This window comes from Petaurus breviceps, unplaced genomic scaffold (assembly GCF_028583685.1).
Source record: "Petaurus breviceps papuanus isolate PSGF00001 unplaced genomic scaffold, PetGlider_PUasm1.0 208, whole genome shotgun sequence".
Taxonomy (NCBI): Eukaryota; Metazoa; Chordata; class Mammalia; order Diprotodontia; family Petauridae; genus Petaurus; species Petaurus breviceps.
Window position 1 is genome coordinate 15,763,486 of NW_027185852.1, and position 14,200 is coordinate 15,777,685.

The 14,200-nt window shown below is 40.9% G+C and overlaps 1 protein-coding gene across 2 annotated transcripts in view; it reads left to right on the forward strand.

Annotated features, from left to right (window-relative positions):
* Window positions 1-12,673, forward strand: part of LOC138165287 (cytochrome P450 2J2-like) — a 34,016-nt gene extending 21,343 nt beyond the window's left edge. For both annotated transcript variants that reach the window (XM_069093454.1, XM_069093455.1), the window contains 3 exons: window positions 3,823-4,010; window positions 7,356-7,494; window positions 11,237-12,673. In XM_069093454.1, the coding sequence (XP_068949555.1) occupies window positions 3,823-4,010; window positions 7,356-7,494; window positions 11,237-11,418 (509 nt within the window). In that variant the 3' untranslated portion in view covers window positions 11,419-12,673. The remainder of the gene's footprint in view (window positions 1-3,822; window positions 4,011-7,355; window positions 7,495-11,236) is intronic.
* Window positions 12,674-14,200: the final 1,527 nt, after the last annotated feature.

A 14,200-nucleotide genomic window follows, 5' to 3' on the forward strand; every position in this document is an offset into this window, starting at 1 on the left:
ATACTTCAGTGAAAGATGCATTAAAAATTGAATCTACAGAAAGATATAATGTCTTTAGATTTAGATTTGAAAGGTATTTTAGAGGCAATAAAGTCCACTCTATCTCTTAAGGCAAAGAATGATTCAAAATGACCCTCAACCCCCTGCTACTTCAATAAAAACACTAGAATGATGGGAAATGGACTAAGAACTACATTGGTGCTAAGAATCACAGTATCAACAAGCAGTAATTTAATTATAAGATAAACTATACTATATTTATATTGCATATTTTTACTATATCTTATATTGTATATTATGTGTATTATATCATGGTCATAAGCTAAGTTACAGGCTACTGTAAAAGAGTGATTTTTCCATTGGCAACAAATATACAACTTTATGAATTCATGAATTCTAAAATCACCTTGTTTGATCTCAACCTACTGATAATCAAATTCTCCCCCTGCGTACCTTGAGTGCCAATCTCTAGACTCCTAAGTTCCCTCTCAGGTCGTCACCATTTCATTAGCCACTGACTCCTCCTGTTTCCCTTTTGACCCCCTGATTAACCAATTCAATCTACACTTCCCTGACTATGGTATCATCTCTCTTGCCTGGTCAAGCTTCTGGTTTACTTCACTTTCACTGTCACTGACCTTCAGTTCCACTCATATGCCTTAAATGAGTGCAAGGAAAACGAGAAAACCATACTGTGTCCACTACAAATTTATATTAAATAATCTCATAATTATAGCTGCAAGGCAAGCCTTTTACATTTCCCTAATTAACGAAGTTTCCTATTCACTGCAGCAGATATTGCAAATCTTCTCATCCCTTCACATACGAGACTCCCTCTCCCTAAATGATTTCAGCCTTGGAACTTCCCTGATATTTTGCTGTAAATTTATATCTACAGATATATGATATTTTATTTTTCTTCAATCACATGTAAAACAATATTTAACATTTTTAAAGCTTTCAGTTGTAAATTCCATCCCTTCTTTTATTCCTTCCTTCCTGAGTTGGTAAGAAATCAGACACAGGTTAGACATGTGGACTCATGTAAACCATTTCCATATTAGTCATTTTGTGCAAGAAGACGTAAAAAATTGAAAGAATTGAAGGAAGTGAAAAATATTCTGCTTCCATCTGTATTCAGACAATATCAGTTCTTTCTCTGCAGGCAGGTAGTATATTTCATCATTAGTCATTTGGGATTGTATTGCTGAGGATAGCTGTCATTCACAGTTCTTTATCATACAATATTGCTGTTACTGTCTACAACATTCTCCTGGTTTGAGTCACTTCAATTTTTATCAGTTAATTTTAAGGCAAATGCTGAGGCCATTGACCTTGAGCTTCCTCTTCTCGCCTCCTCCTCATCTCACATCACCCTGATGTCTTTTACCATTAATGTCTCCTTCAATCCTATCTCACATGAAGAGGTGACTCATACCCTTGTCAAGGACAACTCTGCTAGATGCACGAATGATCCCATTCCATTCCATTTTCTTTAGTAGACTAATCTCTATTATTCTATTCTCTCATTTATTTCCAATCACAAGCTGTCAGCTGGTTGCTTCCTTACTGCCTACCGACATATCCATTTCTCCCCTATCCATAAGAAAAAGAAAAAAAAAACTTACTTGATCCATCCCCACTCACTATTATCCATTATTAGTTGTCCTTTTGTGACTAAACTCCTTGATGAAGCCATCTACAAGAGAGCATTGACTTCCTGTCATCTCAGTCTTCTTAGTCCTCTAGTATGGCTTCCGATTTTATCATGCAATTGAAACCAATCTTTTCAAAGTTAACTATTGACCCCTTAACTGCCAAATAGAGTGATCTTTTCTCAGTTTTCATCCACTTTGACTGCTTTCCCATGGCCAATCACCTTTATCTCTTTGATATTCTTTTCTCTCAAGATTTTCATGATACACTTTCTGAGTCTTCCACTCCTCAGTTCTTCTTTTGCTGGGTCTCAGTCCATATCACATGTGCATCCAGATCACACACACAGGTATTACATAGGGCTCTTTTCCTGGGCCTTCTTCTCTTCTCCCTCTATACCATTTCTTTTGGAGATTTCATCCACTCCCTGTGGATTTAATTATCTATGCTAATAATTCTCAAGTCTCTTTATCCAGCCCTAAGTTCTCTGCTGACCTGCAGTCTCTCATCTCTAACTTCCTATTGCATTAAAATGCATGTTCTAGAGACATGTTAATCTCAATGGGTACAAAGTGAAGCTCATTCTTTTCCTCCTAGACCCCCCTCCCCTCCTACCTTTCCTATTACTATACACAATCTTCTCAGTCCCTCAGTCTCAAAATTTAAGAGGCCTCCTCAATTCCTCATGACGTCTCACACACACCCATTTAATAGACCTGCTTCTTTCCTCTTTGAAACATCTTTCAATTTCTCCTCTCCTCAGACACTCTTCCCACACTGGTCCAGGCCCAACTCCCTCACACCTGGATGGTTGCTACAGACTCTGGTGGGTCTGTCTGCCTCAAGTCTCTCCCCACTCCAATCCATCTTTCATCAATGACCATTGAGTAATTACCCCCACTCAATAAACTCCACAGTTATTCTATCCCCTCCTCCATTAAATACAAAATGCTCAGTTTCTCATTCAACATCATTGATGAGCTGTCCCCTTCCTATATTCCTAAACTCTTTATACTTTAGTCCCTGAAACCTATTTTTGATTCAGTACCACTGGCCTCTTGGCTGTCCCACAAACAATACCCTCTTTCCCTCAGCTCTGGTCATTTTCTCTGCCTGCCCCCTTACTCCTGGAAGTTTTTCTTTGCCTCCTGATGTTCCTGGTATCTTTTAATTCCTAGATGAAAGTCCACCTTCTGTGAAAGGTTTTCCCAGTCCCCATCAAGCTCAATGCCTTCCCTCTGTGATTATCTTCAATTTCCTGCAGGTGTCTCACTGTGGTGGTGTCTCCATCATTAGGTTGGGAGCACCTTGAGGGCAGGGACTGTCTTTTGCCTTTATCTGTCTCTATTTAGTTTGGTTCCAAGCAAACAGTAGTTGCTTAGCAAATGCTAACGAACTGTGTTGCTCTCTACATGGCTCATGACAAATGCTTTGTCAGGGATAAGCTCACATGGGGAGCCACCTTATCTTTCTTTTAAAATTACCATCTTGTTCTTCAGAAATTGCTTTCTACATCTGGTTGACTTGGAACCAGGGATCATTGGACACTAAATATAAAGCTACATAAACAAACACAATATACATAAATAAATTTAAAGACTTTAGAGACAGTCTATTCTGAACTGATCATTTTAGAGATGGGGAAAGCAAGTCCCATAGGTTTCAATGAGCTGCGCAAGGACCCTCCAAAAATGAGAGATAAAGCTTAAATTAGAATCCAGGTCTTCTGTCTCTAACTCCAGTTTGCTTTCCTTGGTACCACATTCCTGGATGTCTTCCCAACAACACAAACATCCTTGTTTGATCATAATCAGTCAAGTCTCCCCCTCCTGGTTTACAGGGACTTGGCACCCTTGGTGAGGTGCCAATCCAAACTTCCATCCTGCACCAGGAGTGACTATTGTTCTCCCACATGATTACAGAAACCTGGATGAATGGGGAAATCCCTGAATTCAAATCGACTTAGATTTTCAACTATGAGCAAGTCACTTATATTCTGTCTGCCTCATGTTAATCTGAAACACTAGGATGATATCTCACTGTTCTCCTGGCATTGCTATGAGGATCAAATGAGATGATATTTGTAAAATATTTTCGAAACTTTAAAGTCCTTTATATAAGGGAGCTTTTATTTGGGTCCTAAAAAATTATACCTTTTCTTTCCAGGAAGAATACAAGCTGAGATTGACAGGGTGGTTGGCCAATCGAGGCAGCCCACCATGGATGATAAGGAGAATATGCCCTACACTAATGCAGCCATTCATGAAGTTCAGAGAATGGGTAATATTATTCCTTTCAACGTTCCCAGGGTGGCCACGGTTGATACCACAGTGGCTGGATACCATGTGCCAAAGGTAAGTTATTATTTTCCCATGACCCTGAAGGGACTCTCTGGTTTCCATCTATTCAGGAAGGGTTAGAAGAATGTGAATTAATTGTGCACAGTAATAGCAACATTGTGCAATTACCAATTATAGAATGAGCTCTTCTCAGCAAGGCAATGATCTAAAACAATTCCAAAAGACTCATGATGGAAAATACTATGCACATCCAGAGAAAAAATTATGGAGTCTGAATGCAGAGCAATGTATATTATTTTATCTTTTTTTCCTTTCCCATGGGTTTTCCCTTCTGTTGTTATTCTTCTTTCACAACATATTTAATGTGGAAATTTGTTTAATATAATGGTATGTTTATAACCTATGTCAAGATTGCATGCCATCCTGGGATGGGGGGAGGTGAGAGAGAAAAATTTAGAACTCAAAATCTTGTAAAAGGGAATGTTGAAAACTAAAATAAATTAATATACTAAAAAGGTGAAAGAATATATATATATATGTATATATATGTAACTAATATATATAACTATGTCAAGATTTTATGCCATCGTGAGATGGGGGAAGGAGAGAGAGGGAGAAAAATTTAGAACTTAAAATCTTGTAAAAGGGAATGTTGAGATCTAAAAATAAATTAATATATTAAAAAAGGTGAAAGAAATATACTACAGAACAAAGGTTCTTGGTCTAAGGTGCATGAATTTGGTTTTTAAAATATATATGCACATATGTATATATATATGTGTGTGTGTATGTATAAATGTATGATTTCTTTCCATATAATTGAGGGTTTTTTGTAAGCCTATGTAGGTTATTTTACATTTTAAAAAAAATATTATTCTGAAAAGAGGAGGATAAGCTTCACCATGTGACTGTCAAAGTACTCCATGATTAAAAGAGGAAGAAACATTGGACTAGAATGCTAAAATCATTGATTCTTACAGTTGGATAAGAAAAAAAGCAGTGGATTTGGAGGCAGAGGGAAAGGGTTTAAAAGCCTAATTTTACTCCTGTGTTTAAATTACTTTTGTGCACTTAGGCTCCCTATGTGTGACACCCCCGTGGGTCTGACTAGATGATCATTCAATATCCTTCCAAGTGTTCTGGACTCCGTAGTCATTTAAACATGATGGATCTAGACTGAACTTTCCCCTAATTCTTATGGCCAAAACAAAACATATTAACCCAAAGAGCAACGGTTTCTCAGTCATTGGGGGTAAATAGTCCCAGACAGACACTGAGTACAGAATTCTGAAGGATTTATTTCCATATCCCATCCCCCTGATTTCTCTTTGGGGACCTGGCCAGGGCAGATCACCCAACTCCCTTTCCTGGCTCCAGGCTCCAATCCAGCTGCACCTTTCCAAGAAGCTACTTTAGGACCTGAAGATTAAAGGGAAATCATGAGAAACAAATCATTTTAACAGCTCCCAGTTTCCTAGGGCTCCATCACCGCCAAAGGATTCCCTCACATCAATAAACATTCCCTAAGTACCTGCTATGTGTCAGGCACTGTGCTGAGCACTGCTGAGCTCTAGACTTAGGTTTTATGGCCTAAGTTTCATTGCTTTTTGCCCGACTGGTTTGATCACCTTGTGGACGACCCTGTGAGGAATACAGAGTCCAAGAGTGAACTGAGAAACAGGTGCCATTCACGTTGCCTTTTAAGGTTTACAAAAACTTTAGAAACATCTCAGTCAATGCTCACAACCCTGCTATCACTGCCATTTTACAGATAAGAAAACTGAGGCAGGCAGAGGGGAAGTGCCTTGCCCAGGGTCACACAGCCAGTTGGTGAGTCAGGAAGGAATCAGGAGGAGGACAAGCCCATGATGGGACAAGGCAATGAGGATACTTTATAGAAGCGGAGGTGAGCAAGGTGGGCTTGGAAGGAAGGATGGGTGGGAACTAGGAAGTCCAGAGGAGAAGAAAGGGAATATTTTAGAGAAGGAGCAGGAATTCCTTAACTTAAGTGTTAAGGAAGACTCAGTTTAAATCTGGGGGCAAAGACACAAACTGGAGTAGTGGGGAGAGTATTGAACTTGGAGCTGGAAAACCTGGGTTCAAATGCTGAGCTGTGTGACCTGGGCAAGTCACGTGACCCCTTTGTGGTGTAAAGTGATGGGGAGGCCTCTGGGTCCCCCCCAGGTCTAACTGCATGGTTTCATCCATTTGGGGAAGCAGAGATCGCTCCCAAGACATAGTTTGAAGGTTATGTTTGTTCCAGGATCTCTAAGGCCAGAGACAGGGCCACTCCTACTCACTTACACAAACAGGACACAAGAGGGCCTGGGCACACATACTTCACCTCCTTCTTCTCTGCCCCAATCTTTGCATAATCCTCTGAGCTTCTCCCATGAGGACAGCTCCTTCTAAACATACCCAGGTGTGTCTTTATAGTTAGACTGGAAGCTGGAGGTTCCAACCCAACAAGGCCCAATGGATGCTGACCTGGAACTGGAGTCAGGAAGATCTGGGTTCCAATCCACTCTCAGATGGTTACTGTGTAACCCTGGACAAGTCACTTCACTTGTCAGCCTCATTTTCCCCATGTGTAAAAATGAGAAAGCTTCTAGCCCTAAATCTATTGTCTTCTATTTTAATCATCTTGTATCAAAGATTTGCACTGGACTCCCTTATCTCCAGTCCCAACAATCTCTCACAGTATCTCACATTTCTTATAGGAATTATGAAGTAATTTACTAAGCTTGATATTTTATAGCCTGATTGATAAGTAGGTATTAGGTAGAATGTAGTCCCAAAGGGGACAGATGCCATTTGGAAGACAGATCACCCAGTGCTGCTGAACATCAACCTTGCCCAAACATTACAGTTTGGAAGGAGGCACCTTGGGTTCATCTGCCCCCCTGGGGGACCTTCAGTGAGTCCTCATTTCCAGTTCTTAGCTTACTCATCTGTAACATGAGAGGGATGAACCAGGTGACCTCTACAATCCCGTCTAATCCTAAATTTATGACTCTGTAAGGCAGAGTTCTTAACTAGGACACATGAACTTGATTTTTAATTTTGTTTTATTGAGGTTGTGATCATCGCATTTCCATGTAATTGGTTTCTGTTATAATTGTATGTGTTTTATCTGATTCATTTTAAAACAATTCTGAGAAGGGGTGCAAAGACTTTTCCAGCCTTCCAAAGATTCTGTGACCCCAAAAGGTGGGAGCCCTTGCTATAAGATGTTTTGATCTCTATATCAGGCTTGGCTACTAAAAAACTCTGTGGTCTTAGCTAATTCTTCCCCATTATACGAGGCCCTCAATTTCCTCTTCTGTAAAATGAGAGGGTGGACCAGGGTCTCTTCCACATCAAAATTGCTTGGACTCTATTCTCTTCACTTGTTTCCAGGGGACTGTAGTGATGACCAACTTGACTGCCTTGCATAGGGATCCCAAGGAGTGGGCTACCCCAGAAACTTTCAACCCAGAACATTTTCTGGAGAATGGACAGTTTAAGAAGAAAGATTCCTTTCTGCCTTTCTCAATAGGTGAGCTACACTTTGCAGGAGGGAAATCCATAGCCCAAGGGGCCCCAAAATTGTTAACATTAAGAAACTTTGCAGAGTCTACTTCCTTGTAACAATAATGAAATACTCACAGAACCCACAGTGTTTATGAATATGATGGTATAATTGTGAATCACAACATGTAACAGGCTCTCTACATGGAGGATAGTACCAAAGCCTTTATTCAAATATCAGAAAACCAAGTCCCAGAACCAGAAAGTCAAAATCATTACAGTAACCACAGATTTGGTGTATATGGTCAATGCAACAAACACCCACATTCCTAAGCCTTCAGGGTCCGTCAAGCAGGGATCCTCCTCTCTCATTCACAGTAGCTCCTCAGCCTGGTTCCTGGAAGTTCTCAGCAGAAATTTCCAGAGGAAAGGTCTCACCAGAAGAAAGGTCTCATCAGAAGCTCCAACCTTCAGATGCTCAGAAAGAAAAATTATCTCTCTGTGTCTCTGGCAGCAGCTGCTCTGCCTCCAAGATGCTTACCCCAGGAATATCTGTCTGTCCAGCTTTCCTTATATATGTATTATCTCCTCCCTGTCCTGCCCCTTCCTATTACATCAGCAACTTCCTCCCAAGTTAACTACTTCTGTATCAATTAAAGAGCTTAAACAAGGTGTTATCTTGAAACAAGGTGCTAAAGACCTGATTACTTCCCAATACAAAGGGGCATGGAAGATCATCAGATTCTATTAACATTACAGTCCTCCAACCCATAATCATATGATAGTCCATATACTAGTCCCGTTCATTGATTGGGAAAGTCCTTCAAAAGAAAATTTAAAATAGCAGCACTTTATATAGCTTTTTAGAATTTGTTTGATGGATTCATATACATGTATATGAATAATATGTACATTTAATTACATATAATACATATAAAATACATATATAATGATATATCATTATGCATATATAATATATCTAATCTAATATATAATACATATATAATGTCTCATAGAATCATTAGCTTCCAGATGCCCAAATTCTATCTTTTAAAGAGTCGTTTAGGTTTTGTACTTCCTTTTGAACTTTCCATCCCTTTTAGGGTCTTGTTTTCTTGACAGGATTATTGTATCACCTTTTCCATTTGGCCAATTGCACCTTTAAGCAATTATATTTTCCCATGTTGTTTACTAACTTTTTTTCATAATTTTCCTGCATCACTCTCATTTATTTTTTGCATTATTTTACTTCTCTTTCATTGTTTCTAAGCTCCCTCTTGAACTCTTCCATGAGTGCCTTCTGCACTTGAGACCACTCTCCATTTTTTGTGGGCTTTTGCCCATAGGTGTTTTGACATTGTTGTACTCTTCTGTATTTGTGTCTTGGTCTTCCCTGTCACCATAATAACTTTCTGTAGTCATATTCTGTGTTTTTGGTTTTTGCTGATCTTTTTTGGTCTTTTTCCTTTCTTTCAATTTTAAACTCTGCTCCCAGGGTGTAAGGGGCACTCTCTCAAGATTCTTAGGCCAGGAGCTGCAGTTCCTAGCTATGTACCAGGTACTGCACTGATGTTGCCATAAAGCCCACAGGGAACACTCATTTCTGGTTCTGTGCTGAGGAGTTTGGGTGGGAGTGTTTGGCACTGCTGGAGGCCATCAGGGTCTATTACCTTACCTTGGTTCTGGGCTGGGGTTCTACTTCTGGTGTGTGGCAGGAGCTGGGGCCAGTGGGGTGTTTTGCATTTCCATGGAGCTACACTAAAGGACATTGTGTTCTTGCTCTCGGAGGACACCTGTTTGCTCAAGTCTCCAATGAATAGGACAGTCGCTTCATGCCTTTGGAAGTGGTGACCAGGGGTGCACTTAACATCCAGACATGATCAAGGCTGGTTACACAGCTAATGGGGTCTGTTCAGTTCTGTCTCCTTCTTAAACCTCCTCCTTCAGGAGGGTCTATAGTTTCAAGTAAAGTTTGCTTTGAGGTAATACATCTGCTGCCCATTACAATCTTTCCTCTCAGGAAGAACTGCCAGTCAACACTTTCTCTGTGTCCTCAAATGTTAGAGAGGTACTTCGAACTCTAAGAGGCTTCCTAAATATCACAAAGCTAATGAGTGTCAGAGGAAACACCGAAGCTAGGTTTTCTGCATCCAGGATCAGTTTTTTTTCCCTTGATTCAGGTGAGAGCATACTGCTGATGTTGCCTAACAAAGACCTGACATTCTTTATTCCATTCAGCCTTCACAACACCCAAGTGAGGCATGTTGTTTGCACTTGATTGAAAATAAACATTTTAATTGTTATAGTAATAGCCAACTTCTACAATAGCAATAGTAATAGTAGTGATGATGATGATGATGAAGATGAAGATGAAAACTAGTATTCATATGGTCCTTTAAGGTTAATAAAGGCTTGTAAAGTCTTTTACGTCTTTCCCTGTGAGCTAGGTCCTTATCCCTGTCTTAAACATGAAGAGACTGAAGTTGAAAAGTTAGGTGAATTGACCAGGGTCACACAGCTTCTAAGTATCAGAGTTTTAACTCCAACTCTAACACTCTCTCCACTAATCCCAACTGGCTTGAATTCAGAAAAATCACATGTCTTTCCTACTGCTTAACAAAAGTAGGATCTTATTTCTGGAGACAGAAAGGCTCTTGGGAGCCACATTGTCCAAATCCATTGTTTCCCAGATAAGTAAACTTTGGCCTGCTCAGGTTAAATGACTGTTAATGCCACATGGATGAGCAGCATCCAAGGTGGGATCTGTCAACTGCACCAGAGCCAGCCTCTAACCTGTGAGTGGCTAGAGACAAGCAGAGCAGGCTAGCTAGAAACAAGAGCGTCAGGACACAAACAGCTTAATTAATTTCAAAGTGAAGAAGATAGTTGCAAGTAGAATTCCCCTTCCTGAGAAGGAGGGCTTAACATTTCTGGGACAAAACAGGTCTTATATATGTTATAAAAAATGGGCAGAACCACAGCACAATCACTCTTAGGTCTTGAGCGGCAGATCACACAGCAGGCTCATGAGTGGACAATGGAGGCATTCCTGTGCGAACAGTTTTTAAATCGATTGTCTCAAATCTTAATGGTCATTGAGCTTTGTGATTGTTTAGTGGGGGTTCAGAACCAGTGTTAATGTGGTGGTAATAAGAGGGCAGTACCTGGTTCAGTTCACTTGGAAGAACAGGGATTGTGAGCATGTCAAAAGATGGGACAGATAACTTTAGGCTGCAACACATTGGGTTTCAGGATCTTGGGAAATAAGGGGAGCCCCAACAAATCCAAACAATTATTGATTAATAAGAAAATCATAAATGCCTCAGAGAACACTTGTGCCTGTCAAAGCAATACATAGAGCCAGAGGGTGAGATCACCTAGAGCATAAAGGATTGCTGTTATGTCAAGCTCAGGGCACAGTGTGCTTTCTGGGCCTTAGCTCTGGAAAACAGGGGGTCTCTTAATATCTTGACATATCTGAAAACAGGTCCTTCATTAAGAGATACAGTATTTCAACTATACTAATTCCCTGGGGTCACCAGCAGCATAGCATGATAGACAGGATGCCAGACACGGAGCAAGGAAGACTTGAGTTCAAATTCCACCTCTACTGTTATCAGGGTTGTGACTGTAGACAAGCCACTGAATAGCCTTAAGGTTTATCCCAATGCTATGATGCAGCCCCAGGCCTTGGGGACATCTTATCCCAAACCACAGCCTGGGCCCATGAGTAGTGGATTCACTGCTTTTTTTATCTCTTTGCCTTTCAGGGAAGAGGGTCTGCCTGGGGGAACAGCTGGCTCGGGCTGAGCTCTTCCTTTTCTTCACTTGCCTGCTCCAGAAATTCTCATTCCAAGCTCCCCCAAACACCCACCTGAGCTTAGATTCTGATGTTCGAGTGACCACCTCTCCTGTCTCCTACAAAATCTGCGCCCTTCCTCGAGCAATGTAGGCCAAGCTAGGCCTGTAAGGTGGACTGCTCTGGGGGGAGAGGAAGGACCTTGAACCATCTTTATCCTCCAAGGGTCACCCACACTGTCTTTTGGAGTTTTGCTGGGGAAAGGGAGAGAAATCAAGGTGAGGGAGAAGAGGAGAAAGAGACAAACACAGGACATCTGTCACCCAATTTAAACCTTCCCACCTAGTAAAAAAGATAGGCATTAGCACCACCAAAAAGGGAAGTACAGAGAGTCTTTACTGGACTTAGATTCCAAGGACCTGGGCTCAAATCCCAACCCTGCCACTTAGAAGCTGCATAACCTTGGACAAGATAAACCTCTGCCTCAGTTTCCTTATCTTATAGGAGGAGGAGGATCTCTAAGGTCCCCTACAACTTTAAATCTAAAATTTTGTGATTCTATAAGCAGAGCACCAGTGCTTTTCCTCCCCTACCTCAAACACTCTAGCCAGATGATGGTGGGTTTTGGTGTCTTTGTTGTTTGTTTTCTTTTTGGTCCCCTGCTCTTATAACTCATACACTGCATATGATTTTAGGGGAGGCTTGAGAGAGGTTGTATGAGTTACAGAAGGCATCCAAGGTTCATGAGAATTTTAGAGATCCTTGGATATTGGAAAGTCCTTGTGGGCAGAGACTGCTTTATTTTTGTCTTTGGATCTACAGCATCCATCCAAGTGCCCAGAATGGAGAAGGAGCTCAATCTATACTTGCATCTTTAAATCACTCACTTTCACGTTCATTACTTCCCTTGACTTTCTCAGTTTGACTATTAATCCAACAGCTGATGAGCTGGGTTTCTCATTCCTATTAAAAAACTTGTTAGAGATGATAGTTCGTAATCAGTTCACTATGAATTACAGTGGCATGGGACTAGGAATAGCCAGATCTTGAGAATTTCTTATCTGATCAGGTTTCCTATCCCTACAAAGGGGAAAAGGAGAGAAGTAAATCCTGCAAAGGTTCCTTGTGCTTTTCAGAAATGCTTATACTAGATACATTACCATGCTGATAATGGAAACTCTTGGAATACCCCAGGGAATCAAAAAATGTAAATGCCGATGTGAATCAATGTGATCAATATGTCTCATTTATGTTTTAGCTTTTCCTTTCATTTTTAATGTTCCTCAATTATTCCCATAAAAGTGCTCTGTGAGTTCACAATGAGGTCCTTATGCCAAATGAGGTGGCCATGGTCCCAGTTGACTGGCAAATTGCTAGCCATTGCTAATAAAGTAATCACATTTGAAACTATTTTCCTTCAGCTTTTTTTATATGCAGATTTTAATCATGAACACATCAACCCTCTACAGTTAGTAGAGGAAGACTCAGTTTACATTCGGTAATGGCCAATGGAAAGATAGATTAAAAGTTATAGCAAATGAAATTATTTAATAAGAAAAAATAAGTGGGTAAAATAGCAAATTATAGAAACAATCAATATTTTCATCAAAGAAATTGACAACGGGGGGCCAAGTCAAAATGGCTGAGTAGAAGCAGGAACCTGTATGAACTCCCACACCAAATACCTCCAATAGTTTTAAAATATGACTCTAAACAAATTTTAGAGCTACAGAACCCACAAAGTAACAGAAAGAAACAAATCTCTGGCTGAATGCAGCCCAGCAGGCCTACAGTAAGGGTCTATGGCACCAGACTGGGAGCTGAGCATGGTCCCAAGTGAGCCACATGGTCCCAGACTCAGGGTAACCCTAACCAGCAGCCCAGGCTGACCAGAATAGACTTCAAGCGAGTGAATCACCAGCAGCTATGGGGGTTTCCAGACTTCTCTATACATAAACACCAGAGATAGAGTAAAATGTCAGTGTCCTGTTGCAAAAGGGTGACAGGAGAGCATGTTCTGGTCTCTGCCTCCAGGGCAATAGGAGGCAGAGGCCCAGCTGCTACAGCTCCTGCCAACATGGTTGCCTCAGGAGCTCTCGGCCTGCAGATCAAAGGGGGACCAAGCAACTATTCAGAGGGTAATTGTTCTTCCTTTGACCTGTTTGAATCTGGGTCCCATTCTTGGGAGGTGGTCCTGGGGTGAGAAACGCCAGTGTGCCAGAGCTTGTGGTGCCTGTAGAGAGGTCTCTCTCTTCAGACCTCTGACAACATTTGCAAAAACCCCACCAATTTGGGACAAAACTCACTCCACTCTGGAAGCAGAGTTCTACCTTACCAAAGAGCTCAAAAGTTAAGTAATTGGATAGCAAGATGTGAAGCATAGGAAGCACAGTCAGATCATAGAATCCTTTTTTGGGTACAAAAAGGATCAAAATGTGGAACCAGAAGAAGTCAACAAAGTCAGAACACCTGCATCAAAAGTTTCGAAGAAAAATATGAATGGGTTATAGGACATGGCGGGGCTCAAGAAGGATTCTGAAAATCAAGTAAGAAAAGTGGAAGAAAAATTGGGAAGAGAAATGAGAATGATGGAAGAAAATAATAAAAAGTGAGTCAACAATCTGCTAAAGGATGTCACCCCAAAATACTGAAGAAAATAATATCTTAAAAATAGACTCAACTTACAGAACCCACAAAGAGGCAGAGAAAAACAAATCTCCTGCTGAAGACAGCCCGGCAGGCCAACAGGAAAGGTACAGCGCAGTGCACTGGGAGCAGAGACCAGCCCCATGTGGGCCCTGTAATGTAATGCCAAAAGAACATTACAGGCCCACAGTTTTAGCCTCAGGATAGCAAAAACAGTAGTGGCTAGAGGGACATCAGGAGAGTAGATCACCAGCAGCTGTGGTGGTTACCAGAATTATCAACCCATAAA